General features: G+C 51.7%; 12 protein-coding genes across 12 annotated transcripts; 5 read left to right on the forward strand and 7 right to left on the reverse strand.

Moving 5' to 3' along the window:
• Positions 1-749: 749 nt before the first annotated feature.
• N7539_000733 (NuoB/complex I 20 kDa subunit family protein) lies at positions 750-1,657 on the forward strand (the record flags this gene model as incomplete). The annotated part of the gene is made up of 4 exons (XM_056930337.1): positions 750-792; positions 839-1,064; positions 1,143-1,498; positions 1,563-1,657. The coding sequence occupies 4 exons, from the start codon at positions 750-752 to the stop codon at positions 1,655-1,657; spliced, it is 720 nt and encodes a 239-aa protein (XP_056794630.1).
• Positions 1,658-2,170: 513 nt separating this feature from the next.
• On the reverse strand, positions 2,171-3,401 carry N7539_000734 (oxidoreductase, short-chain dehydrogenase/reductase family; the record flags this gene model as incomplete). Its single annotated transcript, XM_056930338.1, has 4 exons — positions 2,171-2,358; positions 2,445-2,689; positions 2,775-3,213; positions 3,338-3,401. 4 exons carry the CDS (start codon positions 3,399-3,401, stop codon positions 2,171-2,173), a joined length of 936 nt encoding a protein of 311 aa, XP_056794631.1.
• A 1,424-nt stretch (positions 3,402-4,825) lies between these two features.
• On the forward strand, positions 4,826-6,937 carry N7539_000735 (rRNA-processing protein MPP10; the record flags this gene model as incomplete). The annotated part of the gene is made up of 1 exon (XM_056930339.1): positions 4,826-6,937. The coding sequence occupies one exon, from the start codon at positions 4,826-4,828 to the stop codon at positions 6,935-6,937; it is 2,112 nt and encodes a 703-aa protein (XP_056794632.1).
• A 183-nt stretch (positions 6,938-7,120) lies between these two features.
• On the reverse strand, positions 7,121-8,106 carry N7539_000736 (uncharacterized protein; the record flags this gene model as incomplete). Its single annotated transcript, XM_056930340.1, has 2 exons — positions 7,121-7,661; positions 7,856-8,106. 2 exons carry the CDS (start codon positions 8,104-8,106, stop codon positions 7,121-7,123), a joined length of 792 nt encoding a protein of 263 aa, XP_056794633.1.
• A 1,452-nt stretch (positions 8,107-9,558) lies between these two features.
• N7539_000737 (DUF1761 domain-containing protein) lies at positions 9,559-10,240 on the forward strand (the record flags this gene model as incomplete). Its single annotated transcript, XM_056930341.1, has 3 exons — positions 9,559-9,574; positions 9,703-10,007; positions 10,106-10,240. 3 exons carry the CDS (start codon positions 9,559-9,561, stop codon positions 10,238-10,240), a joined length of 456 nt encoding a protein of 151 aa, XP_056794634.1.
• Positions 10,241-12,090: 1,850 nt separating this feature from the next.
• N7539_000738 (uncharacterized protein) lies at positions 12,091-13,057 on the reverse strand (the record flags this gene model as incomplete). The annotated part of the gene is made up of 3 exons (XM_056930342.1): positions 12,091-12,603; positions 12,714-12,831; positions 12,900-13,057. 3 exons carry the CDS (start codon positions 13,055-13,057, stop codon positions 12,091-12,093), a joined length of 789 nt encoding a protein of 262 aa, XP_056794635.1.
• A 710-nt stretch (positions 13,058-13,767) lies between these two features.
• N7539_000739 (thioredoxin peroxidase DOT5) lies at positions 13,768-14,661 on the reverse strand (the record flags this gene model as incomplete). Its single annotated transcript, XM_056930343.1, has 2 exons — positions 13,768-14,228; positions 14,364-14,661. 2 exons carry the CDS (start codon positions 14,659-14,661, stop codon positions 13,768-13,770), a joined length of 759 nt encoding a protein of 252 aa, XP_056794636.1.
• A 2,046-nt stretch (positions 14,662-16,707) lies between these two features.
• N7539_000740 (putative mitochondrial protein sorting (Msf1)) lies at positions 16,708-17,362 on the forward strand (the record flags this gene model as incomplete). The annotated part of the gene is made up of 2 exons (XM_056930344.1): positions 16,708-16,860; positions 16,943-17,362. The coding sequence occupies 2 exons, from the start codon at positions 16,708-16,710 to the stop codon at positions 17,360-17,362; spliced, it is 573 nt and encodes a 190-aa protein (XP_056794637.1).
• A 646-nt stretch (positions 17,363-18,008) lies between these two features.
• N7539_000741 (uncharacterized protein) lies at positions 18,009-19,075 on the reverse strand (the record flags this gene model as incomplete). The annotated part of the gene is made up of 2 exons (XM_056930345.1): positions 18,009-18,762; positions 18,873-19,075. The coding sequence occupies 2 exons, from the start codon at positions 19,073-19,075 to the stop codon at positions 18,009-18,011; spliced, it is 957 nt and encodes a 318-aa protein (XP_056794638.1).
• A 665-nt stretch (positions 19,076-19,740) lies between these two features.
• On the forward strand, positions 19,741-21,380 carry N7539_000742 (ethanolamine-phosphate cytidylyltransferase; the record flags this gene model as incomplete). The annotated part of the gene is made up of 4 exons (XM_056930346.1): positions 19,741-19,870; positions 19,967-20,084; positions 20,181-20,955; positions 21,060-21,380. 4 exons carry the CDS (start codon positions 19,741-19,743, stop codon positions 21,378-21,380), a joined length of 1,344 nt encoding a protein of 447 aa, XP_056794639.1.
• A 1,101-nt stretch (positions 21,381-22,481) lies between these two features.
• N7539_000743 (monothiol glutaredoxin GRX5) lies at positions 22,482-23,281 on the reverse strand (the record flags this gene model as incomplete). The annotated part of the gene is made up of 3 exons (XM_056930347.1): positions 22,482-22,636; positions 22,740-23,040; positions 23,258-23,281. The coding sequence occupies 3 exons, from the start codon at positions 23,279-23,281 to the stop codon at positions 22,482-22,484; spliced, it is 480 nt and encodes a 159-aa protein (XP_056794640.1).
• A 572-nt stretch (positions 23,282-23,853) lies between these two features.
• N7539_000744 (putative para-hydroxybenzoate-polyprenyltransferase Coq2) lies at positions 23,854-25,152 on the reverse strand (the record flags this gene model as incomplete). The annotated part of the gene is made up of 1 exon (XM_056930348.1): positions 23,854-25,152. The coding sequence occupies one exon, from the start codon at positions 25,150-25,152 to the stop codon at positions 23,854-23,856; it is 1,299 nt and encodes a 432-aa protein (XP_056794641.1).
• Between the last annotated feature and the right edge of the window lie 67 nt (positions 25,153-25,219).

Consider the following 25,219-nt stretch of genomic DNA (forward strand, 5'->3'; position numbering starts at 1 on the left):
GATGATGTGCGCTTCACAAGAATTCGAGATGCCGATACTGCTGCAGAGCGGTAAGTGATGGACACTTTGAGCGCACGTTTATCTAGTTGGACAGGCCGCGTTCTCAAATCAAGGTGGGCCTTTGCGCCGTGGATTTCTCGGCGTTCCTATGCTGAACAGGGGTATGACCGTCGTTTAGAGAGGCCTTGCCAGAGCAGAGCAAACAATGACGACCTGAAGATACAGCCAAGACTAACTGAACCGTACCTGAGCAAGACCTCAATGTCTCCGATGAGGACAGACTGTGTCTGATGTGGTGGGCTGCCTGACCGCCCGATGACGGAGATTCCGTGGAGAGGTTGAGATGATTAGATTCAATGCGGGCCGAGGATGCACGCAATGAAGCCTGGGCTGGGCATTTAAATATGAGTTTCAGATCGGTTTTCTCTTGGTCAGCTACATGTCTTCAGCTATCGGCTTAGAAGTAATATTCCTCTCTCTTCTACTCAAATTGCAATCACAGGCTCATTATCCAGCTCTCCATCTTTGATCAAGGGACTGTTCTACCAATCCATATATCGACTGACCAGTTGCTGTCAAGTGGATCCCCGCGTGTGTTCAGATCCGCCAATCAGTCACCCGCCAAAGCCGGTGACACGAGTCACGTGAGATCACCGCATCTGCCAAAGTCCTCCGCGATAATCCCCCAAGTCCGCCACTCCGTCCAAATCGCACCTGGGAACCTTCACTTTGCTCCTCCAGCAGTCATCATGTTGCCTATTGCGAGACCTGCCGTCTCTGGCGCCTTGTGTGGTATGAAAAAAAATCCCTCAACTTGTTAGACGCAATGCTTCCGAAGACCGTGGCCAGCTCTCTAACACAACTCGAACAGTGCGCCCTCGAATCGCAGCATGCATTCCTCGTGCCAGCCCCATTGCCGCCTTGACTACCTCTTCGCAGAAGTCTGCAAATGCCCTGGAGCGCCAGTCCACTAGCGGACAGTCACTTACCGCCTCTGGCAAGGTCCGAACAGAAGTGCCTCTGCCCAGCCAAGAGAAGAAAGAGGGCGCGATGCAATATGTCTTGTATGTTAACTCGGGCGTTTATTGCCACCGTGATACGTGATCTGCTGGAGGATTCGGTGCTGATGACATATCATGCAGGACTACACTCGATCAAGTTACCAACTGGGCTCGTCAGAGCTCTCTCTGGCCGATGACCTTCGGCCTCGCCTGCTGTGCCGTCGAGATGATGCACTTGTCCACCCCCCGCTACGATCAGGATCGTCTTGGAATCATTTTCCGTGCCTCTCCCCGTCAGTCCGACGTGATGATCGTCGCCGGTACTCTGACAAACAAGATGGCGCCTGCTCTCCGTCAGGTCTACGATCAGATGCCCGACCCCCGGTGGGTTATCAGCATGGGCAGCTGCGCCAATGGAGGTGGCTACTATCACTACAGTTACTCGGTTGTCCGTGGCTGTGATCGTATTGTTCCCGTTGATGTTTATGTTCCTGGATGTAAGTGCTACAAGGCTCTGCCCTGCTGACAGCTTGTGGTTCAGCAGGTACTAACTGATCATAGGCCCCCCTACCGCCGAGGCTCTGATGTACGGTATCTTCCAGTTGCAGAAGAAGATGCGTCACACCAAGATCACTCGCATGTGGTACCGTCGTTAAAAAGCCTCGGGCTGCTTTACCTCTTTCGTTCTCTTCTTACATCTCATGTTTATCCCCTCCCCCACCCAAAATAGTGGGGTTCAATCTATTCTCAGCCATCGCCAAGTCGATTCATGTTTCTTTTTTCTTGGTTCGAAATTGTACATCATCCACGCTCAGCTCCTGCTGTGACTGAATTTCCTTACCATTATCCGTTTCCACCTAGTTTGAGGGTTTGTACGGAGTAAAAGGTTGCCTCGGGAATAACTAGTTTTTACTGAAGGTCTCGGTTCTACGGTAATTTGGCGCGCGTCTGCTGAGAACTACTCTTTTCAATTGGGTTACTAGAAAATGTGACTTCCTCTAACCATCATTTTTAATTCATGCGATCTCTTTCGACCAACGTTTACTGGCCGAGCTCCATCTCAAGTTTTCACAGTACCTGACTCGAGAAAGGTATGGATCTGGTTGGCAATCGACTCTTTTCTGAGCACATGGCCCCTAGTTGAGTCAATTTCCGTCATACTTTCACTTTTAACCATTCACCATCACACCTCCGTTGGGGTGAAGACACTGGCCAGCAATATAACTGCTGTCCTGACTAGCCAGGAAGACAAAACATGTTGCCACTTCACTTGGCTGCCCCGGCCGTCCAATGGGAACAGCATGGAATTGGTCCATTGCCGAAGTCTGCATCGTCGATGGGATCAGAGGGGTCCAAACTAGGTAGAGAGTTGCGTCAGTTGGCTCCGTTCTCATTGCACAACTTGCAGAGTCAAGTCAAAGGGAAGAAGTCTTCGATACGTACTCGGGCCGGGACAGACGCAATTGACACGAATTCCATTCTTGAGCTGCTGATTCGATAGAGCGCGCGTAAACGCAACGATGGCTCCCTTAGTAGATGTGTAATCAAGCAAGTCACCGCGGCCAATGTACGGATTGACCGAGGAGCAATTGATGATGGTGGAACCTCGTTTCATGTGCGGTAAGGCGTACTTGGACAAGTAGAAGAAAGAGTGGATGTTGGTATCGAAGGTTCGTTCCCATTGTTCCCTGGCATGTTTTTGTCAGTCGCCCTTTTTTTTTCTCTTGAAAGGTCGCAAGGCCTTCGTTGTTAAGAGATAATAAAGCCACTCACTCGCTCAATTCGCTGATATCACTCAGCATATTCTGGAAAGCCGCATTATTGATTAAGATGTCAATCCCTCCCATGGTCTGCACGGCAGTATCAATGACCTTTTTGCAATTCTCTCGCTTTCGCAGATCAATCGCCAGACAATGACACTTGGTTCCATGCTTTTCCACAAGCCGTTTGGTCTCTTGAGCATCGGTCTCTTCTTCAGGTAAGTAGACAATCATGCTAGATGCGCCCTCCATGGCATACAGGATAGCCGTTGCGCGGCCGATACCAGAATCGCCCCCGGTGATGATTGCTCTTTTGCCCTTCAGTTTGCCCGCGGGCTTGTATGGCTGATAGCCACCGTCTTCGGTTGGAATTTGGTCGTAGACGGGCTTGGGATCAGCCATCTCGGACTCAAGGCCGGGCTTGTCCATGTGCTGGATGGGAATCTTGTGGCCTGGCAATGGTTATAATGATGGTTATAATGATGGCTATAGATCGGACTTCTCGTGAAGTTCAGAGACAGGATAGTATTTTTCCAATGCTTCAGGTGTGAAGTGATCGTTTGTTCCCCAGCTTACCTGGCTCGAACTGGGATTTGGCACCGGTTGCGGGCCTTTCGACATATTGAGAGATGGGAGACATTGTCGCTGAATGGTGAGCAAGTGAATAGACCTGGAAAGTCTGGAAAGACGTAACAGTTATATATAGAAGTTTGTTAAGGCTGCAAAGCTCGCATATGTTTTGAGATGCAGGACAAGTCGAATCTCGAGCCGTTGAAAACGGTGTCACTTTCGGGATCTATATAGATCGGAGGGATTCGACAGTCCGTCATGATGACAGAAAACACAGAAAACGGAGAACAGCCAATGACAAGACACACATGGTCCGGCAATTCTGGTATTATCCATCAAAATGTTAGAGATTGTCTCCATGGACTCGCCTCGTGACGAGGTTGCAGAAGATTGATTGCCCCTCGAAGACTCGAACAAGTCGCACCTTGGCGCTGGCTCTGTCAGCGGGCGAACTATACAGACTGGCAATGACGAGACCTGGGTAGTTCCAGACTTGACATCAGAGAGCAGTCAAAATCTCTGGCGCGGTCGCTCATTCCGAGTGAAAACAATCGACGTCTCGAGGCGAGCTTACTACTCAGCTTGTGGCGATTCGCAGTCATGATGGTATCTTTCCGTCATGTCGCGTACCAAAAATTCTCCCTGAGGTTGATTAGAACACATTGTTTGAGCTCTGGAATTATGGTCACTGGACGGCTCATCATTGGTGTAAACCCATATGAGCTTATAGTACCAGCAAAATGATGATATCCGTGGAGTGTGCAATACAGAGAGTTATGCTAGAACGCCCCGGAACGATGCCCCGTCAACAGTCAGCAGTCAGCACCAATACAGCGAATACGATGCTATGAAGAAAAAAATATTCCGACACTTTATTGATTGACGATTATCCACTTGAGATTTTGAAGATATTATCACCTTCAAGCTCCCTTAACTGGCACTACTACAGTACCTGATGCAGTCAGCACGGCTATAGCATGGTAGCCCTGCTCATTCGGTACTGTTGAGATGCTTACTCTTCATTCAAAATGGCCAAAGTTGTTGCTTAAAGCGTAAACATTGTTGTAGGTAACGACAGTCACTGCTGTGCTTTGACGGGGAAAGATTCTGTAAAGAACTCTGCTTTCTTGTCACATGGAGTCCAGGAGTCCAGACATTTGGAGTCTAAGATGGGTGGTTTGATCGCAAGAGCTAAAGTTGAGATTTATTGCTTCCATCAGGCCATGACCAGGAATTGTGCAGTAAAGATGCACAAGTAGTCCTAGCAGTCCACACTCCAGCCAGGCCTCCCTGGATTGTTGACAGTCGACTCCAGGTGATTATACTCATGGCCAGGACATCTGCGCTTATCTTATCGCTTGGGCTTATCGGGGGACCCTTCCAGAATGGCCCGTGCACGCAATAATTTTTCTTCCCGTCTGCGACTCTCCGCGGTTAGTCCGACGAGGCTTCAATAAAATCGTCCATCTTCAATTTCGGCGTACCCAAATCGTCATGGGGAAAGCTCAACCTTCGACAAACGGAACGACATCCGGGCAGACATTCCCGAGTGTACTGTCAAAACCATGGGAGTTTCTTCGTCCCACCGATCAATTGCACACTCAAATCGCGGACTCCGCAAAGCAAATTCTCGATCCGCTGGCAGCCTCTGTCGTGGATTGCCAAACGCTCCGTCGCCAAGCAAACAAGAAGCGCAAGCGCACAGAGACTGGCTTTGACGATGTTCCGCCATTACAATTGAAGAATCTGTATGTGGACGGCTTCAACTCGACTCAAATATGGGAGCAGGCCATTCGCATTCTAGAGTCTGCGGGTCGTGAGGTGGAGCGGGATATCACGTTGCTCGATCAGGAGGATGAGGAGAACTCCTCCGACGAAGATGATGATCCCGAGGGCTTGAGCGGCTCCGACCCCGAAATGTCAGCTTCCGAGAGCGACGAAGGCGAAAGTTTGTCTGACGATTTCTCGGAAACCGGCGACGTTGAGATGCAGGAAGAGGACATGGAGGGACCATCGGCAGACTCAAAGGAAGAGTCATCGGATGAGGAGGATATAATGGAGGAGGAGGATGGCATGAACGAAGATGACGCATCAGGCGAGGAGGAAGATGGAGGCACATACGTCGAGGATCCCTTCGGCCTGAACGATGGATTCTTCTCCATTGACGACTTCAACAAACAAACAGAGCATTTCGAGAGGCTAGATGCTCGAGGCGCAGGCAACGATGAGGAGGATAGCGACGAGGAGGACATTGACTGGCACGCCAATCCTTTGGCGAGCGGCAGCATGGGCACTGTTCCAAACTCATCTTCGAAGAAGCCACGCGGTTCAGCGGAGGACGAAGAGATGGACGATGATAGCGAGGATGACGGTCCTACTTTCGGAAATGCCGACCTCAATGCGGACTCGGATTCAGACGAGGAGGGAGCCTTTGAAGGAGAGGACGCGGGTATGGGTGGCATTGAGAATGCCAACGACATCAAATACGCCGACTTCTTTGCTCCACCTCCTCGCAAGGCCTCGAAGAAGAAGAGCCGCGCGCTACCAAAGACACAGCCCTCTGCGGAGATGATCGAGAATGACATGGAGCGTGCCATGGCTGATGTTCGTCGTGACCTCTTCGACGAAGACTCCGAGGCGGAGGAGGAAGACGAAGATATGGCGGGTGCCGAAGAGTCCCAAGGTCCACGCTCAACGCACGAGAAACAACGTGCGCGTATCGCAGATGAGATCCGCCGTCTGGAAGCGGCCAATGTGGCTAAGAAAGAGTGGATGGTTGCCGGTGAGGCTCGGGCCGTCGAGCGTCCCGTCAACTCCCTCATCGAAGAGGATCTCGACTTTGAGCGCGTGGGCAAGCCCGTCCCCGTCGTGACGAATGAAACCACCGAGGACATCGAAGAGCTCGTCAAGCGCCGCATCTTGGCCAAGGAGTTCGACGAGGTCATCCGCCGACGACCAGGCGCAGCCGACCTTCAGTCCACCCGGCGTGGACGCTTCGAGCTCGAGGACACCAAAGCCCAGCAAAGTCTCGCAGAGATGTACGAAGCGGACCACCTGCGAGCGACCGACGCCAATTACGTCGATCCAAAGAACCAGAAGTTGATGCGTGAACATGCCGAGGTCACCGATCTGTGGAAGGAGATTAGTTCCAAGCTTGACCTCCTGTGCAACCTGAACTACAAGCCTCAGACTCCCCAGGTCAGCATCAACGTGGTCACGGACGCTCCCACCATTATGATGGAGGACGCCCGGCCAACGGCTGGTGGTGCCGTCGCTGGAGCCTCGGGTCTGGCTCCACAGGAGATCTACAAGCCCGGAGATGACGGACGTACTGCCGGCGAGGTTGTTCTCAAGACCGGTGCGGTCATTTCCAAGGATGAGATGACCCGTGAAGAGAAGGCCCGCAAGAGGAGGCAAAAGAAGAGCCAGAAGAAGGAGCCGCTGACGATCAAGCCCTCCGGCAAGAAGGCCGAGAAGCAGCAAATTGTGTCGGACCTGAAAAAGGGCGGTGTCAAGGTCATCAACAAGGAGGGCCAGGTCACAGACATGAGCGGCGCCAAGGTGAGCGCGGCTCAAAAGAACAGTGGAGATACCCTCAAGCTTTAGTGTGCTTGTTTCAATATTTATACTTTTTTTTCTCTCTCACAAACCTAGGGTTTATGCATATGTCAATTTACAAAAAGAAAGGCGTTCTTTGTCCTTGACTTGAAATCTTTTCGTGCTTTGCGCTCTTTGAAAATGCCCAATCGCATCGTGACTCATGATGATGATGATGATATTCTACTCGATTCAATCCTGGTTTTCCACCTCTGCCAATGATATCGTCGACTCCTTCATGGTTGAGATATGATCCCTTGTCGTCGTAGCCGGTTGCTTGGTGGGCTTCATGCGGATCGTGTACATGTATAGCGACTCTCGACTGTACTCGGCCGCATTGGGATCATCGCGCACCTCCTGCACGTCAAAGGCCTTCTTTGCCATCTTCATGAACCGCAGATCCGCTCTACGCCGTCTCTTGTAACAAAAGTAACAGACCGAGTTCGGACCCAACAAATCCTGCAGCGTGGTGATGAGGAGAGGAAAAGCGGGTTCGAAATAGACGCAGTCGGCCGCGAGGATCACGTCGGGTTTGGACGGAATATGACCGGGGATGGGCTCTCCCCAGTCCAGCACCGATGCCACAACGGCCGAGTCCAGATGATTCAAAGCGATGTTGTCTTTCATTAGGTCGAACATGGGAACTTGATCCGTGATGTGAAGAGGGAGACCGATCTCGCATCCGCGGGCAACTGCCAATCCGACAAGTCCACCTCCAGCTCCTAACTCCACTCTGCGCCAATTTGTTTAGTATTTCGCGCACCTCGCCACAGACCAAGACAACTTCTACTTCAGGTCCTTTTTCTTTCCGCTTTATCTAGCGTTGTCTCGCCATGACTGCCGGTGCAGTTTCCGCCCCCCCCCCCCCCCCCCCAACCGTCCAGGGGACAGTCCCGGAAAGAGAGGGGGAGTAGGACAATGACTTACATTGATTTCCCTGCCAAATCTTTTGCATGCGTGGAGAGCATATATTTGGACAACACCATGCCCGCAGGCCAAAATTGACCACCACAGCCATTTTTGAGATCCTCCTTTAGCAGGAGAGGCTCTTTGAGCAGTCCATCGAAAGTTGTACTCGTCGTCCCCGCAGCCTTGATATCCCGCGGGGGTGCCAACGAGTCCGTCACCAACAAGGGCGCATTGAGCACTGTGTCGGGGGATGGTGAGCGACTCGTCATATCGTATCGGTGGCGGAGACGGTATCGGCGCGTGGAATGATCAGAAAAGTTGGGAAGATCTGGTTCTCGTGAGGATTTTTAAAATGAATAATAACAAATCTAAGGGGAAAAAAGACTGGAAAATTATTTGGTGCGGCGATAAGCTTCTCGGCGGGTCTGCGTTGAGCTTATCGGACATGCATCACATGATGTTCTAGATCTTCTTGTCCTTTTCCAGCTTGGAAGGGCGCCACAGGCCAGTCACGTGCTCAACAGTGGTGTACATTTGTACACATGCATAAATATATACCCAAATTGGAACTACCGTAACTGGAAGCGGAAGGGATCCAGGTGGACGATTTGCAGGTGAAGAGACTCTTCAGGCTCGACCGCAGACCACGAACCAGGATACGAGCGAGACTTTCACAGCAGAAACTGTGTCCGACCGTCGCGCTGTTCCCCGTTGCCGACCCACCTATCTCAATTGTGCGCCTGTTGGACCGAAATCGCAAGTAGCAGGTGAAGCGGAGACGAGTACAATCCGTAAGTCAACCTCATGGTGCAGTCGTACTATTCGGTAGCACCGGTGGTACCGGTAGTACATGAGCTAGCGTCTCTAGCCCCCGTGAGAAAGAAGGCTGGACGAATATATCAGCAGTAGCACTGGCAATCTCAAAGTTCTCACTCCGACCAAAGACGGAAGAAGGTCGTGCCCGTGCGTTGAGCCCAGCCGATCGGAACCATCTCGACCTTCTCCACATGGTTGGCGCCAACTCCGGGGGACTGACACCGGGTTCGAACGGCTAGAAGCACACGCATGGAGGAGCCACAGGTTGAGCGGGGGGAGTTGTGAGAACTAGCGCATCATTCTCTCAAGTGAGGATATCCTTGCACCTGGGAACCACAATTTGAAACGCCATATCCACGTTGTGGACTTAGCGGAACCCAGTTCTCATCGAAGTTTCCAAGTGTTCCTTGTCGTGCCGTAACTGCATGACGAATCTTCAATCAATTCGGGAAACTGTCCTGGTCCGAAGCCACCTTGTCCCAGAACAAGGAAGTTTGGGAGAGGGGGGGGGATCGTCGAAGGAAAGGAGAAATATTGGCCGACCTATAGTGGGAACTGGAGCCAAAGGAAAGAGTAGGGCTGTAGGTGTGCAACTGTTTATTCAAGGAGGGAGGAGGAGGAGGTTTCAACCGAACAGTTGCCCGCTGCGACCACTGTAACCTGACGTCATGGCGCTCCTCCGCATGAAGTCGCCCAATCTAGACTGAATCATGACGACGTCACCGCATTCCCAGCTCTCTGCGACCTTTGCCTGGGTCACCTGCTCACTGGCCAGCTTTCAAAAGCTCCCTTTAAAGCTCGTTGCTCCCGTCAGTCGATTCTTCCAACTTTCTCTATTCCATCCCCTCAGGCCTTTTTCACACCCTTCGAACCTTCCGAAAACTCACCCACCTCCAACCGCCATCATGACTACCCTTCATTGTATGTATCTCTAAGTCATCGTGTCCACGCTCGTGCAAATGGCAGGAAAGAGTGAAGAGAAATGCCACCGGGAGAACAGGCGATGGAGAAAGGCGTTCAATTCACTAACATCGTCATCTACGCTCCAGACCTTCCTCCCGTCAAGCCCTCCGCTATTGCGATGGGTACCTTCTTCACCCACACTGCCTCCCTTGGCATCCTCGCCCCTCTGTTCGGTGACACCTACCACCGGGCTCAGGCCTCCAACTCCAAGGAGGAGTTCCTCAAGTCCAAGGAGGCTGCCGGTGCCGCCGCTGCCTGGGGTAGCTCCCTCGCCGGCAGTGCCGTCCAGACCTACGGTGTCGCCGCTCTCATCAACGCTACTGGTACTCTCAGCTATAAGGGTGCTGCCTACCTCGGTTCATTGATCTTCTTTGCCAGCTCTGCCCCCGGTGTAAGTATCTTCCTTGGGATATCTTCGAGTCGCTCGCAAATATTCAAAAGCCGATTTCGACTGATCACATCCACTAACGTTTCGCTTTCCACGTATAGGTTGTCAGCCAGCTCTTCCTGGAGAAGCGTCCCCTGGACACCGTGGCCGTCAGCGCTGTCTCCCGTGTGTTCGAGACCGTCGGCCTCAGCTTGTTCCTCACCTGGTGGGGCACTCGCGTTAACCCCTTCGATTAAATATCCGTTCGTCCCGTGCTAGTCGATGAGCCATACTGAAAGTCGCCACGGAGAAATCATGTTTAACGACATACAAGATGGAGGCGATCCCTGTACATCTAGTTCCAGCTTATTTTCTTTATTCTTAATCAGCTAATGCCAATGCAAACGCTTACATTCACCTTGGGTTCATATTCACTCCGGTAATGACTGGGTATCCGGCAGACGTATCCGGGGATCGTAGGGCGGACATTAGCGAGAACGTTTCCGGAACGACAGAGACGCTTTGAAAAACAATTTTCGGACGACGTTGTGCTGGCCATCGAACTGCGAAGGTATCGGGCGATAGCATTTAGCCAGCGTCAGTCAATCGCTCGTAGTTGATTCGTCGACCCAATGCGGCTTCGTAGCATGTCGGACTCGAACTCATTATTATATCTGCAAGCAATGACGATCGGGGACCCTATGCAGTGCCTTGGTCTCGGTCATTTTGGCAAAGGCACACCTTACAAGCTTTAGACAAGTGGAAGTATGTTCATGATAGAGCAACATCCCGTGAGCCAACACGAATTCCAACGGCATTCCCGCCTTTAGGTCGAAATACGGTAGGCTCTTGGTTTACGAATACATATCTGACCAGCTCAGCCTCATGCACAGCCACCAGTCCTGACTCAGCCCACCGAAGTAAATGTTTCAGACCTTTGGAACATCGGCAAAATCCTAGCGCAGACATTTCATGCTCTCAAGTCGTCATGAGACTCGTGGCTCTTCTTTCACCATTGCCATATAGAAAGCATATATGTATATCCGTGGAATCCCGACGACTTGCAAGTTGCAACCTTGAATTTTCACCTACTTGATTCCACTGCCTGCAGGATCGGACGTCGAAACTGGTAGAGCAATGGTTATTCTCTCATTGCAAAAGCCCATTCACTGAAGTATCTCACGAGTCCATACCTCAAGCCCTTGGACACTACATTTGAAAAGGTGGTACTTTCAACCGCCTCGAATTCGCTACCTCGTAAAATTTGTAAGACCCCGACGGGACCAGCCTGCTCAACTCAACTTGCTTAGCCCTCCGGCTCAGATTTACGGCGAAGATGCAGGTACTCAAGACAAAGGACAAAAGACAAAAAAAGGGTTGTGCCATCAGGCGAGGACACGAGCAGGATTCCCTACGGAAGAAGTGGAACGAGAAACACTTAGACTGTTTGTACAGGAGCGTCGTATGACGTCAAGTATGGATATGCACTCGAGTATATCTTCAGTTGGAACATTGAATCGGTCTCGCATGTACAGCGTCGATACAAGAGCAGTTTACTATGATCTTTTCACGCAGGTGGCGGAGCGCTGCATCATTTCATGTAGCAGACGGGCAGCATTTGCTAAGTACGGGAAAGTTGGACAGGCATGGAAAGACTGTAGCGAGTTATAGCTCACGACCCGCTACATATTGATGGATCCAATATGGTTCTTAGTTGTCCCACTTGGCAGGATTACTTGACCACCCACGGAACCTTTAAGAGTCTTCAAACTCGCAAAAAGGACGCTGCGCGACAAGGACAAGCCTGGAGCTATCACATCGGGTAAACGGGAACAGAATCAATTCAATTTCAAAGAAGAAAAGGCTACTACGCCCCCAGTTGCAGGTAAACCCCTCCGTAGTCTAGACACGGCGTACCACAAAAAAATCCCAAGAGGATTGTCTAATCAAACAAATGTACGGCAAGGGTACCTGTTCACAGATATGAGAATCAGCTTATGGGCCAACCGTAAAAAAAACCCCCCGCAGCTTAGAGGCAGTGTAGACTTCTTGTCCAGGTTTTCCCAAATGTCAAAGGAAACAAGGACAGAAAAGTACAAGGCAAGACTTACACCTCAGGGTAACCATGTTCCGAGTCAATCTCATACTTGGATCGAGCAGCCTGCGAGACTGTATTGATGTTGGCCGGGGTAGGAGGCAAACCGTTGGCCCCCAAGACACCCTGAATGCTCTTCTGATCCTTCTCGAACAGAGCAGCCAAACCACGCTCCTGACCCTCCTGCTGCACCTCCACCAATTGCTTGGCGCCAGCCTCGCCAATCTGCAACACCTCGTCCTTGGGCGCAGCCTGGCTGCCCACAGTCAGCAAGCTGACTGCATCGGCCTGGCTCACGGTGCTCAGCTTGGGGTAGCTCCGGCGCATGTCACGCTTCCAGTAGGGGTTGTCAGCGATATCGCCCGCCGGGGTGGTGACGGGGTCCTCGTAGGCCAGAGGAGGAAGAGAGCCGGGCGATGGAAGACGGAATTGAGAGTTCAAGGGGATGCCGCTGGATCGATCAGGTTCAATAGCGAGCAGGCGACGAATCCGTTCCCAGACGCCGGTGGAGCGGACGGTGTATTTCTGTGTAGCGGGTCTTAAGTTTAGCACGATGGACACTGTTCCCCATCCGCCGGCCTTTTTGTTTTCCCCCAGGATTGAAGATTTTCGGGGGCCGCAATCTGGTCACGCACCTGAGAGACCTTCATAACATGAGACGCCGACTGAGCGGCCTTGACGACATCGCGAGCCATGACTGAAGACTCTGAACTATGCGAAACGGGATATGATGAGTCATGCGCCTTGGAAAGTCTCGAAGCACTGACATACAAAGGATATGCAGCCTTCCAAGGAGCAAAGATAGAGCGTCGTAGACTTACCTCTGCAAAGAGACAATGCTGAGGAATCGTTCAAAGCGCTTGCGGCGAGCTGGAGGGTCATCGGTGCGGTACGTCGGGTCCACGGAGGTGCAAAGGTCACGTGATTGAGCGGCGGAGAGAGTCAAGAGGCCTGCATGATGTCGGTACGTTTTTCGCATGTGCGGTGTACTGTAGTGTGTACTGTAGTGTGTACTGTAGTGTGTACTGTAGTATGTATGACTATGGCACCCAGGCACACAGCATTTTTGCTAGATCTAAGACCAGGAACTCCCGTTGGACAGGGCTACTCTGCACGGTGAGAGTAATCCCAGCCAAAGGAGCATATCATCTAATGTGGGGTCAAAATCAGATCGCGATCATGTCAACGCCATATGTTTTGCCGGGAGAGTACAGGATACAATCCCGGCTGCCTTCTGTTCCTGAAGAACTGCGTTACAAGCGCACCTTACAGATTGTTACACGCTTAAGACCAGATCCTGACCGGACGCTTCCTTTGATCGGATGTAATCACTTATCTGGAGGCTCGGCTTTTTTGTCCAAATAATCTTGACACAATTGATGTCTGGTATACGCGATCTTCTAATCGGTTCTATTTACGTACCTAAGTAATACTAAGGTACTATCACTGGAGTCGTGTACTAGCCCAGGGCTGTGATCTCATTGCAAGGCCTACAGTTCTCGAGTGGGAGTGGGATCTCGCTGTGACAATCGGCCTATATTAGTGTGTCTCAATTGCTTGATCAGCTGGGTCCAAGTCTGCGACAATAGGTGAGAGAGCCCGAAAGAGTCTAGACGAAAATTAAAATAGGTAGGCCTCGGTTTCATCGTCCATTGCCCGCTCTTGCGCAAACATTCGCTCCACGCGCGATCACTTTTCCTCGGTCTTTTCACCTTCTTCCTCTTCCTTCGTATCGTCCTTCTTCACATCTTCCTCCGCTCCATTCTCCCGCTTCTCCTCAGACCTCCCTTCCTCCGCATCCGCATCCGCCTCCTCGGTCTTTTCGGATTTCTCTGCTCCTTGTGATCCCTCTGCGACCAGCTTCTGCACCGCATCCACAGTCGCATCTGGGCCGCCGGCTTCGCGGAGCAAGACCTTGCCCTTCTTGTCCACCGCAAAGACACCACGCACAGTACCCTTGGGCGACTTCTTGAGTCCAGTGGCTCCGATCAAAGTCGCACTGGGGTCGCAAAGCAGCGAATAAGGCAAATTTTGCTTAGTCTTAAAAGTGGTATTAGCCTTGGTGGAATCGGCCGAGAGACCGTAGATAGTCAGTCCCGTTGAGCTCAAATGCGAGTAATTGTCGCGGAATGAGCAAGCTTGCTTGGTACCTATTCACAAGAATTAGACTGGATAAGAGGATGTGCGCGCGACTGTGCGATTTCCATATTGTCGCAAGTGGGTATGCGACCAAGCGCGCACATTGCGCCACGGTGAGGATGGACAAGGAAGATAGAAACACATACAGCCGGGGGTCGAGGCCTTGGGGTAGGTAAAGAGGACCACACCCGCTTTGCTCTCTTCGACCAGCTTCTTCAAGGTAGTCTTGGTACCATCGTGGGTTTCAACTTCGCCCCCGAAGCTGTCAAGATCAATGGCGTCGCCCGCCTCGGGCACTTTAGATTTGGGCTTCTCCTTCGTGGTCTCCGCCGGCTTTGCGGCTGCGGCTGCGGCCGCGGCAGCTTTGGCTTTGGGTGCTGGTCTGCTCTTCTTTTCCACCACAGGAGGTGGCGCGGGCGCTTTGCGCTTACGGAGTTCAACCATGATGAGGGATTGGTGAGAGAGTCGGGAGATGGACCGGATGTGAGGTTGGTGGGAACGGAGGAATGTGGGAGCGCGAGAGGGAGGGAGAGAGGGAGAGAGGGAGAGAGGGAGAGAGGGAGAGAGGGAGAGAGGGAGAGAGGGAGAGAGGGAGAGAGGGAGAGAGGGAGAGAGGAAGAGAGATGGAGGGTCGAGGTTGAGGGAAATTACAGCAAAGGGAAAAAGTAGGGCAATGGCACAGGGTTCAGGGTTACAACACAACAACAGAGCCCGAACAGAAAGGGGACTGGGGCCAATTGGGGAGAGCAGGCATGTGTGGCTTGAGAAGGGAAAAAACAACAGAGCGAGCACGAGAGGGAGGGGGAGCACTGAAATGGATGATAGCTTGACCCAAATGGGAATGACCCAATTGGGAAATGAGCGTGGAGGCAGGATGACCTGACGCGGTATGTACATTCAGGGAAAAAAGGTACTTTCAGTCGCCGGTGCAGCCCGTTACCAACACATTCTATGTGAAGGATGAAATTGTCCAGTGTCCACTGTTCCGTGTCTGCTACTACTCTAGTGCGCTCTCTGTCCATGGTAATACACTGTTGTACAATTTTACATTCCCTGACGATTCGCCCACGTTATGGAGGAGTGTACAACTATCAGTAGTTCACAAAAGGATACGTTTATCGATTCAGGTAGTAGTACTACGACTACGTGCCAGTGTAGTAGTGTGGACTCGTGGAGTGTGGAACTGGACTGTGGTTCACGGATCAACCGCCAAAGTCTGGAGCTGCCCAGGCAACTCCACCGATTCCGTCGGTGGACGACCCCAACAGCGTGTCACTAGAGCTTGCTTAATTCCACTCACAGTCTCACACACATCGACACGATCCTTGGACAAGCGAGATTATGATATAAGACATGGATATATGTTCGTATGCGGGCTGTGATCGCTATCTTCAGTCTCGTTTGAAACGTAAAGCTGTGAACCTGAGTATTACTGGGCAGATTGACAGGAAGATCGGTTGGATCGAATTAGTACCATTTCAGTTGCGAAGGATAGGAGTGTAGGAAGTAAAAGTTCAATATCTGATGAACTTCTGTCGTTCTCTACATGCTGAGCAGGGTCTCTTGGAAGTTAGCACATCTCTTTACGAGTTGCATGCACGAGCTCGGTTGGCAACAGCAGCAGCAGTAAGCAAGGCTGACCTAATATCACGTGGACGGCAGTATCATAGCCTGACTAATATTGTTATGGACCGTCTGACTCGGGATGGTCCTCTACTACAAAGAGCCAAATTTCACCTGGTATTTACGAGATGTACATCAGAGTATCTGTATGTCACAGCTCACTTACTGTGCCAATTGAACATGCACTTTGTTATGCACTTGCCCAATGAAGATCATTTTTGGCGATGTCGATGTATGATGTACAGTGAGAATGGAGATTGAATCCGTAAATGGTCTACGCGAATCATTTTCACCCCATTGCTCATCTCCGAGGAACCTATTAGACGCATGATGACATTTGCCCGCGTAGATCAAAACCCACATGTTGGCTGACTAAGTGGTGATGGCGAGTCATGTGACCCTTCTGCAGGCGCTGTCCGATCTCGAATCTGGAAACCGGCAATATCGGCCTCAGGCATGGAGATCTCTCATAGGGCGGTTCCCCTTGAAGCGCGGGAATTCTCGGCTTGCCCTGAGCGAACCGCGAAAACGAGAAAATTCTCCCTCTGCACCGTCTGGATCCCCCTCTGGCCGCTCTCGATCGCCACTCTCTCCACCCTTCTCCATCTTTTTTCTCATCCTCCACGATACCTGACTCATCTACACAACGCTTGATCATCTCGGTGATTCTAGAGCTTTGCCACCAGAGTCCTTCTTTAGCCTCACACGCCAAGCTCCCATCTTTCACTCCTCCATCACTCGCTTTGACCTACATCCTTCAGTCCGATCACCAAAACGGAAGTTTCTCACCTCAATATCCTCTGATTGACGCGCACATCCACACACGCGACCACAATCTCCAATCTTCACCCCTTCAACCCACACATCATGAAGGTCTTCTCATCTACATGCAACTTTGAGTACTCCTGGGATGAGGTCTCCACTGCCAACTGGAGAAAGTACTGCCCATGGAATGACAAGGCTACCCACGTCGTCGGCGTCGACACTCTGTCTCGCACGATCGACCCTCAGACTGGAATCGTAAGTGACACCCCATGGCCTATGCCCATCGCTTTACCCTACAAAGCGCAAACCTAGCTGACATGTCTCTATCATCTTCCAGCTTCGCACCGAACGTCTGATCACATGCAATCAGTCGGTCCCATCTTGGGTCTCATCTCTCTTCGGCGGCGATGCCGTCTCTCACGTCTACGAGGTCTCCTACGTCGACCCACAGGCCAAGAAGGTGACCATGTGCTCCACGAACTTGACCTGGTCGAATGTTCTCAACGTCCGCGAGACCGTCACCTATCAGCCGTCCCCCTCCGCCCCCAACACCACCACAGAGTTTACCCAAGAGGCCAAGATCACGGCGCTCTGTGGTGGCTGGCAAAAGATCAAGAACAAGGTGGAGGACGCAAGCGTGGAGCGCTTCCGCGAGAACGCCAAGCGTGGTCGTGAGGGCTTCGAGACCGTCCTGGAGATGAGCCGTCGTGTCTTTGGCGAGCAGCGGGAGTTGGAAAGCCAACGCACGCAGTCATGATTGAACTGCATCAAGACACTCATCTCCTAGCCTTTCTACGTGACGAGCACGTAATCTCGCATGCAGAAGGGATCAAAAGTCCCTCTTTCTACACATCGTCCCCTCTTCAGCGACTGCATTCTTTGGCGTATCCCCCACTCCGTTTTCTCTGTTGATGCTTTCCCACTTCTCTATTCTGTGATTCCCTTTTTTTCTTTTTTTTTTCTCTGCTTTCACCAAGCATTGGGCGCTCTTGGAGTTTTGTTCTTTCAGCACTGGACCTTGAGTAAAATACCGCTCGAGGTATCATGACGCGACAACGATTCGAATCAAAAGTACCTCGTCCTCCATTATTGCCCTTTGCCTTTTTCGAGCTGTGTTTGTTTCCTGTCTTTTTGCTAGAGACCATTGATATCCGCCATGACTGGCAGCGTTACATAGACTTATTACTCTTTGCACGACACCTAGATCCTCGGAGACCTTTGCTTACTGGTGTGAAAAGAAATATGTCCAGTTTGACCTCATCATCTCTCGTACATTGTCTAAACTCTTAAAGGGTATATCCGTCAAGGTCATCAAGCACCCACCACAGTACCCATAGCACTGAGTACTGACACGTGAATAGTTTGCATACACATCACGTACCCAATTACCCAACCACGTAATCTCACCCCAATAGTCCCCCCAGCACCACCCGACTCACCCCCGCCAATTCATTCTTGACCCCATTCCGGCTGGCATCCTCAAACTCCCGCACCGCTCCGGCCACCATAATCTTCCGCAATCTGGCATCCGCCTTGGAAAAAGTCTCCCCCAAGGTGACCGTACACACCGACGGGTTCGGCACTAGCGCCGTAATCCGACCATAGCAATCAATCAAGACATCACACAGCGTCGCAAACGTCTCGAAGAAATCCGGCTCAAACGGCAACGAGGGCGTCAACAAGTACGTGTATTCTTCCCCCGGCAACAGATCCGACGACTCGGTGAGAGCGAATGAGATCACCGACGCCGCCGCACTCGACGTGGAATTGGCCGCCGCGCTCTTCAAATCACTCGGGTCGCTGGTTTGCATGGGCAATCCAATCTCGGTGGCTGAACTTGCGCGCCGGGTCTTGGTCCCAGCGTGTGTGGCTCGCTTGAACATCTGTGGGATCCGGGCGCGCGCAAGACTGGAGGAGGACGTCCCGTCTGGGGGGTGGATCTGTTGGAAGGCTTCGAATTCCATGAGGAGCGCATTGAGCGCTTTCAGGTATTCGAGGGGACTGGTGTTGACGTCGAGGATGAGTGGGAGGGAGATGCCGAGTAGGAGGTAGTTGACGGCTCGACGGGCGAGCTTTCGAGGCTCAAAGTAGGGGAGGCGGTTGATGTCGGCTCGGGAGAAATGGACGGTGTTGTACCAGTAGACGCGGCCTTCGAGACTGTGAAAGTTTGAGAGCCGTGATGGACGATGCTGTCAGTGAAACAGTTTTTTTCCCAGTCTCTCTCGTGACCAACCTCCTTCGGGTTTGTCTGTTGGGCCGCGACTCACGCTTTTCGCAAATAATTCAACGTCGATATCCGCTTGGCTGACATGTCATGAATCTGCTGGTAGATGGCGCTGGCACTCTGAGGTCCAAAGGGACCTCCACCGCCGGACACGGGAGGTATACTCCCGAGTGTTGGTTCATATCCAGTGGTTGATTTATTGGTATCTCGTCGCGCGAGGCCTGGTCCGAATGATGACGACATCATCATGGATTGTTGAGTGGAGGCAGTGAATGAAATGGTATGGTGTTATTCTCCTCGTATTTTTTTTTGGTCCGCTTTCAGCTTGCAATTATCCTTGCACTACTGTTGTGGTGATTGTTTGCAGTTGATTGGCACTGCCCGAGCTGGTGTCTCTTGCCGGTCTTAGCGCATTGCGATCTCAAAGAAGCGGGTCAGGGGTTAAATGGAGTCGAGAGGGGAAGGTCCGTGTCTTCTGGATGAAGGTGGCGATCGGAGGTGGAGGACGAAGAATTGCCGATGTATCATTCAATGCGCGAGGCGGAGTGAGGGAAGGAGACTTGACAATTGAGAAAAGTTGAGAGTAATTCACTACTTTCCCACCCGAGTCCGTCAAACATTCAAAAGTGTCACAAGTCACGGGTTGAGAGGAGTACATAATCCACATGTGATGGGCGATCGGAGCCAAGGCTTCGAGACTGCAGTGGTCCCTGAATGACTGCCCCACCCCCTCCTGATTTGGTCGGCGGAGTTCCATAATTTCCATAAGGCCAGTCTCACATGTTCGACAACTAGCTCCCCCTCCTCCAGATCTCTCCTTTAATTCTGCTGCATGCGTTCTTGTTCTTTTCTGCCCTTTGTGTCTCGGTTTTTCATTCGAGCTTGATACCCCTCCGGCTGGATCAGCAATCATGGATTCTACCAAACCACTCGACGAACAGATCCCCTCGCCCGGTCAATGGCCGGTGGACCCTCAAGAAGATATGCCCGTCTCCGAGGATCGCATCTGGGTTGATGGATGTTTTGATTTTAGTCACCACGGTGAGCAGATACCAGCGCCATTTCTGGCAACAATCACCATGAATATGAAAGAGAAGGAGACATGACTAACAATTCGGGCTTATTTTCGCTACGCAGGTCACGCAGGGGCAATGCTACAAGCGCGCCGCTTGGGCAAGGCCCTCGTGGTGGGCATTCACTCGGATGAGGCGATTCTCGAAAATAAAGGTCCTACAGTCATGTCACTAGACGAACGGTAGGTCACGTTCTGCCTTTGATTGCGGCACGTGAAGGGTCTTTCTCTCAATCGTCTGAATTATACATTCTCTTACACCTCGTCATTCTCTTCCAGTGTCGCCGCCGTTGACGCCTGTCGCTGGGCCACCTTGAGCGTTCCACATGCCCCCTACGTGACTTACTTGCCTTGGGTATCGCACTACGGGTGTAAGTACGTTGTACACGGCGACGACATCACCTCCGACAGCGACGGAAATGACTGTTACCGATTCGTCAAGGCCGCCGGCCGGTTCAAGGTCGTTAAGCGCACACCGGGCATTTCAACCACCGATCTCGTCGGCCGCATGCTGCTTTGCACCAAGAACCACTTTGTCAAATCAGTCAAGAAGACTCTGACGGGGGAGGAAGGGTCAGGAAACCCGGACGAGCGAAAGGCCTTTGCCAACGATCTTCTTCAGCGCATCCGTGATTACGCGACCGATGAGACGGGCTTACAACCAGGACCCCAGGTATGGACGTGGGAGGGCTCCGGACAAGCCAAGATTGAGAATGAAGTGGCCGAGTCGGGAATCTTCGCGCCGTTGGTCGAGGGTAAGGGACCTAAGCCTGGACAACGCATCGTCTACGTGGACGGTGGCTTTGATCTCTTCTCTTCGGGACATATTGAATTCCTCCGTAAGGTCATGGAAACAGAAGAGGCCGAAGGTCGTCGACGAGGCTGGTTCGAGTCTGCGCAGCGAGAGAAGCGAGTCCAAGAAACAGGCGAAGATTATTCCCCGGCATACATTGTCGCCGGTATTCACGATGACGGTGTGATTAACCACTGGAAGGGGCTCAATTACCCCATTATGAATATCTTTGAGCGCGGTCTTTGTGTTCTTCAATGTCGCGTGAGTACAACATCCAGTTCCGGCGAACACGCAACATATTGGACGAAATGGGAATCCTCGCTAACCACTAGGATCCGCCCTCCCGGATTTGGTTCTTGTTCTAGTACATCAATGCAGTCATCTTCTCGGCCCCCTTTACCCCCAGTCAACCCTATCTCGAGGCCATGCCTCTCGGCACGCCCGACATCGTCTACCACGGACCCACGACCTTCATCCCACTGACCTATGATCCATACGTAGATCCCAAGAAGATGGGCATCTTCCAAGAAGTTGGCGACCACGCCTTCCAGCATGTGAATGCCGGTGAAATCGTGGGTCGCATCCTGAAGAGTCGTGAAGCGTACGAAGCCCGCCAGCGCGCCAAATTGGAGAAAGCGATTGCGGAAGATTTGGTCAAAGCGCAAGAGCAGGCGGCGTCTTCTTGAACGGATTTTTCAGCTTGGGAAGGTTTAGGCGGTCTGCCTGAAACATAAAAAACAACATTGGAAAGGTTGCAGGGACCAAAGTGTACATAAATCTGGAAAGGCCTTGCTATTTGTCACATACTGATGGAGATGAAAAAAGGTACATAGGCATTCAATATGCCATTGCTCTGAACAGTACTACAAGTACGTACTATGATGCGAAAGAGGACTACTAAGGAACGAAACTTCCAAAGTGTACTACCTACAATGGCCTTCGAGTTTCGTACAGGTTCCATTCCGTCTTCTACATCTTTTTTGAATACGGTTGATACAAAGATACTAGGCAGTGCGATGATTCGACCAAAGCAGCGCCTCGATTAGTACCGCAGTAGCGCAGCTTATGCCGACTCACATACTCATCGGAGCAAATGTAGAAATATCGGTGGTTAGTCTCTCGCTCAGACTTTTATAGATACCTCAATATCAAATTGCTACTTAGATTCACCAGATTTACCGTTATGTGAGTTACGTGAGTTACGAGACTTACGAAAGTGCGAGAAATGCGAGCAAAAAGCTAATCTAGCCGTGGACGCTATTTTCGCTTGATGGTGACACTTCTATAAGATAGACCATCTTTTCCAAGGGGAATACTGCAGGCATCCGAATCGGGGGATGCGCAAACACCGTTATATCACAGTGTTTAGCCCCGAGTACGAAAGCACCGCGGAATCCAGGAATTAGATGTCGCCGACAAAGGGTTAGCGCCAACTCCGGTCCCATGGTGTATATTTGCGCCAAGATGAACGAGAGCGTGCAAGAATGTACTTTGATACAATGTCCACCATCTTCCCACTGTAGAGAGAAGAGCAGCATTTGTCCACGTAGGGAGATCCATAAACTATCAATATATTACACGACTCAGACCGTTCTCCAAGTCCTCATATCACGTCATTCTTTCCGCGACGGAGAACTCTCAAAGAATGGATATCATAAGAGCAGAAGCCCAAAATGAGCATGACTCTCTCCTTTCTCCATTTCCGTCCAGCCAGTCAGTCTTCCGACCTTCTCGGACCACCATTTCTTCATGTCGCGGTCTCCGAACATCATCCCTCGGTCCTGAATCTATTGATCCGCAGCAACAAGAACACCCTTGCTCTCCAGCATCTTGGCCAATTCGCCATTCTGGTGCATGCTCATGAGAATGTCACACCCACCCACAAACTCCTTGTCAACATATAGCTGAGGAATAGTAGGCCAATCGGAGTACTCCTTGACACCTGCAACCCCACGCAAGAAATAAGAAATCCGACATCAGTCACCGAAACAAGAGGAACAAAGAAAGAGTCCAACATCTTAGAGACCCAAAGGACAGTCACTCACCCTGTCTCAACTCCGCATCCTCCAACACATTGAACGCCACAAACTTGCTGGGGTCCACGCCCTGCAGGCCGAGGATCTGAATACTCGCGCGGGAGAAGCCACACTGCGGCGTCTCGGGGGTTCCCTTCATGAAGAGCACGACGGGCGCCGAAGCGACCGCCTTGTCGATGGCGGCGCGGGTCTCGGAGGACAAGAGACGGGCGTGCAGAGCGGAGGGGATGGTGAATGCTGGGGCGCGAGGGGCAAGGGAGGTGCGGAGGGGAGTGGTCAGCGAGGAAGGTCGCGAGATGGGGCGGAGAGCCTGGTGAGAAAGAAATTGAAAAGTTAGTAGGTGATTTTTTTTAAGAGGGCTGCCAATAGCTCGGATCATGTCGAGTTGAGTTGAGGCGAGTCGAGGCGATGGATATGAGAGGGAACAGAATGATGAGGCAGGGTCGATGATTGAATTGTGACTGTGACTGTGACTGCGTCTTGGACTGGAACTGAATAGTCTTATCAAGACTCAGGCAATCACGTACCGAGAATACTGTGCGGGAGAACATGGCTGCGGTGTATGAGTGTGAAGGCGCAGCGACTTTGACAACGAGAAGTTCTCTGCCGATGTTGCGGAGGAGCTTTTGGCGGAGAGGGTCAAGACCGCGGAGATGCGGAATTTGATTACACAATGGTACTGCATCTGAGTAATGGGGAGCTCTCCTTGGTTGATCATTACGTCGAGGGGTCCACTTTGCTGAGGCGTGGCCGTGTTGTTCAAAGTTACAAACAACAGACTACAGACTACACTCTCCAGAGACACATACGACATATTGCATACTTCATTACTATAGCTTGTAGGACTAGGTTGCAATGAATATAATACTGGATTGGCAACTATGATGTCAATATTACCATCTGTCGTAATCTAGAGGTGAAGTAGAAAAAGAAATCAAGTGGACTGTTAATGAAGACAGTGGGCTTCAAGACCTAGCTCCTTCGAATGCGTAAATAGATCATGGCGTATGGGAGGAGGCAAAGCTTCATGACGGAGAAACAGGCAGGTATATATATATATGTATATATATATATATTTGATACATATTGTACAGTCAACGGTGTCTCGAGGACCCCTTCTTTATCATACAACCACTTTATCCGAGTGCTCCTCCTTCTCATACAATCCATAGTATTGCGCCAGATACTCACCCATCAATCCTAGACTAATGCCCCCGCCAGTCAAGAGGCATCCATTTTTAAACCACCACCAACAATTAGGAACGCTCTTCAGCTGAACTTTCCAAATCATCAGTCCCAACGTGGCAACCGCACTTCCACAGCTCCCCACGAAGAATACCGGACCACAACCCGCGGCCACACCCGCCGCAGCCAGTAGACCAACTTGAGCCGTTGCCAACCCGGTCAAAACCGCCTTGGTATTATGCTCGTGGCGCAGCGCAATGGACTTGATCCCTGCGGCAACATCATCCTTGATGTCCATGTGGGCATAGATCATGTCATATAAAATTGTCCACGCAATGCAACTCGTGTACAGAGCACTCGCCGCCATCAACGCATCCTGGTTCGCAAGCAAATCCACTCCCAGCGCTGGAAACCCCATGATCGCACCCCAGGAAAAGGCCAGACCCAACACGGCCTGAGGGTAATGGGTCACACGCTTTGCGAGCGGATAAGCGACCACCAACGGCAGACTGGGGATCCCGTACCAGAGACATTGCGAAGGGAATTGCAACAGAATACCCAGGCCGGCGAGTAATTGAGTCCCTGTGAAGAGGACTGCGTTTCGCGGGGACAGCGCCCGCCGTGCGATGGGTCGAAACTTGGTGCGCTCAACATGAGGATCGAGATTTCGATCCCAGAGATCATTGATGGCGCATCCTGCACCGCGCATGATGAGAGCTCCAGCAAAGAACAGACCCGATGTGCCCAGTACTTGTAGCGGGGTGATGGCCTCCGCTGCCATTGGAGCCGCCAGCAGAGTGGAGAAAAGGGTTGGGAAGAAAAGATAGTAGGTGCCTGTCGGTTTATCCAGGCGGATCAATTCGGCATATGGGATCCACGACTTGGGTAGCGAGGCGATCAGGCCGGTCTGCGGGGGGATATAGTGTGTCGCAGGATTGATGGGGTTCTGGCCGGTCGCGTCGGCAGGTGCCGGCACCGTGGACGTGGAATACCGCTCGTGTCTCGTGGATGTAAATGTTGGAACCCTCGACGCCGTTTGCACACGGTCAAGGGAAGAGGCATTGCAAACCCAACTTTGCTGGGTGGTCGCGGCGGTGGCTTGTCTTGTTGATCGACCGAATCGAGAGGTGACCAAGTGCGTGTGGAATCGACTGCCGACGGACACGCGGACACATGGACTAGGTTGAAGTCTTGATGCTCGACAGGGCACTCGAGCACTCGATCTGGAGAGCATCATCTTCGCTGTATAAAAGGGCGAAAAGTGCGAGAGCGGTAATGGTGGGATCGGCTGGAAGGGAAAGAGG

Source organism: Penicillium diatomitis, assembly GCF_028827545.1.
Source record: "Penicillium diatomitis strain IBT 30728 chromosome Unknown utg000001l_segment0_segment0, whole genome shotgun sequence".
NCBI lineage: Eukaryota > Fungi > Ascomycota > Eurotiomycetes > Eurotiales > Aspergillaceae > Penicillium > Penicillium diatomitis.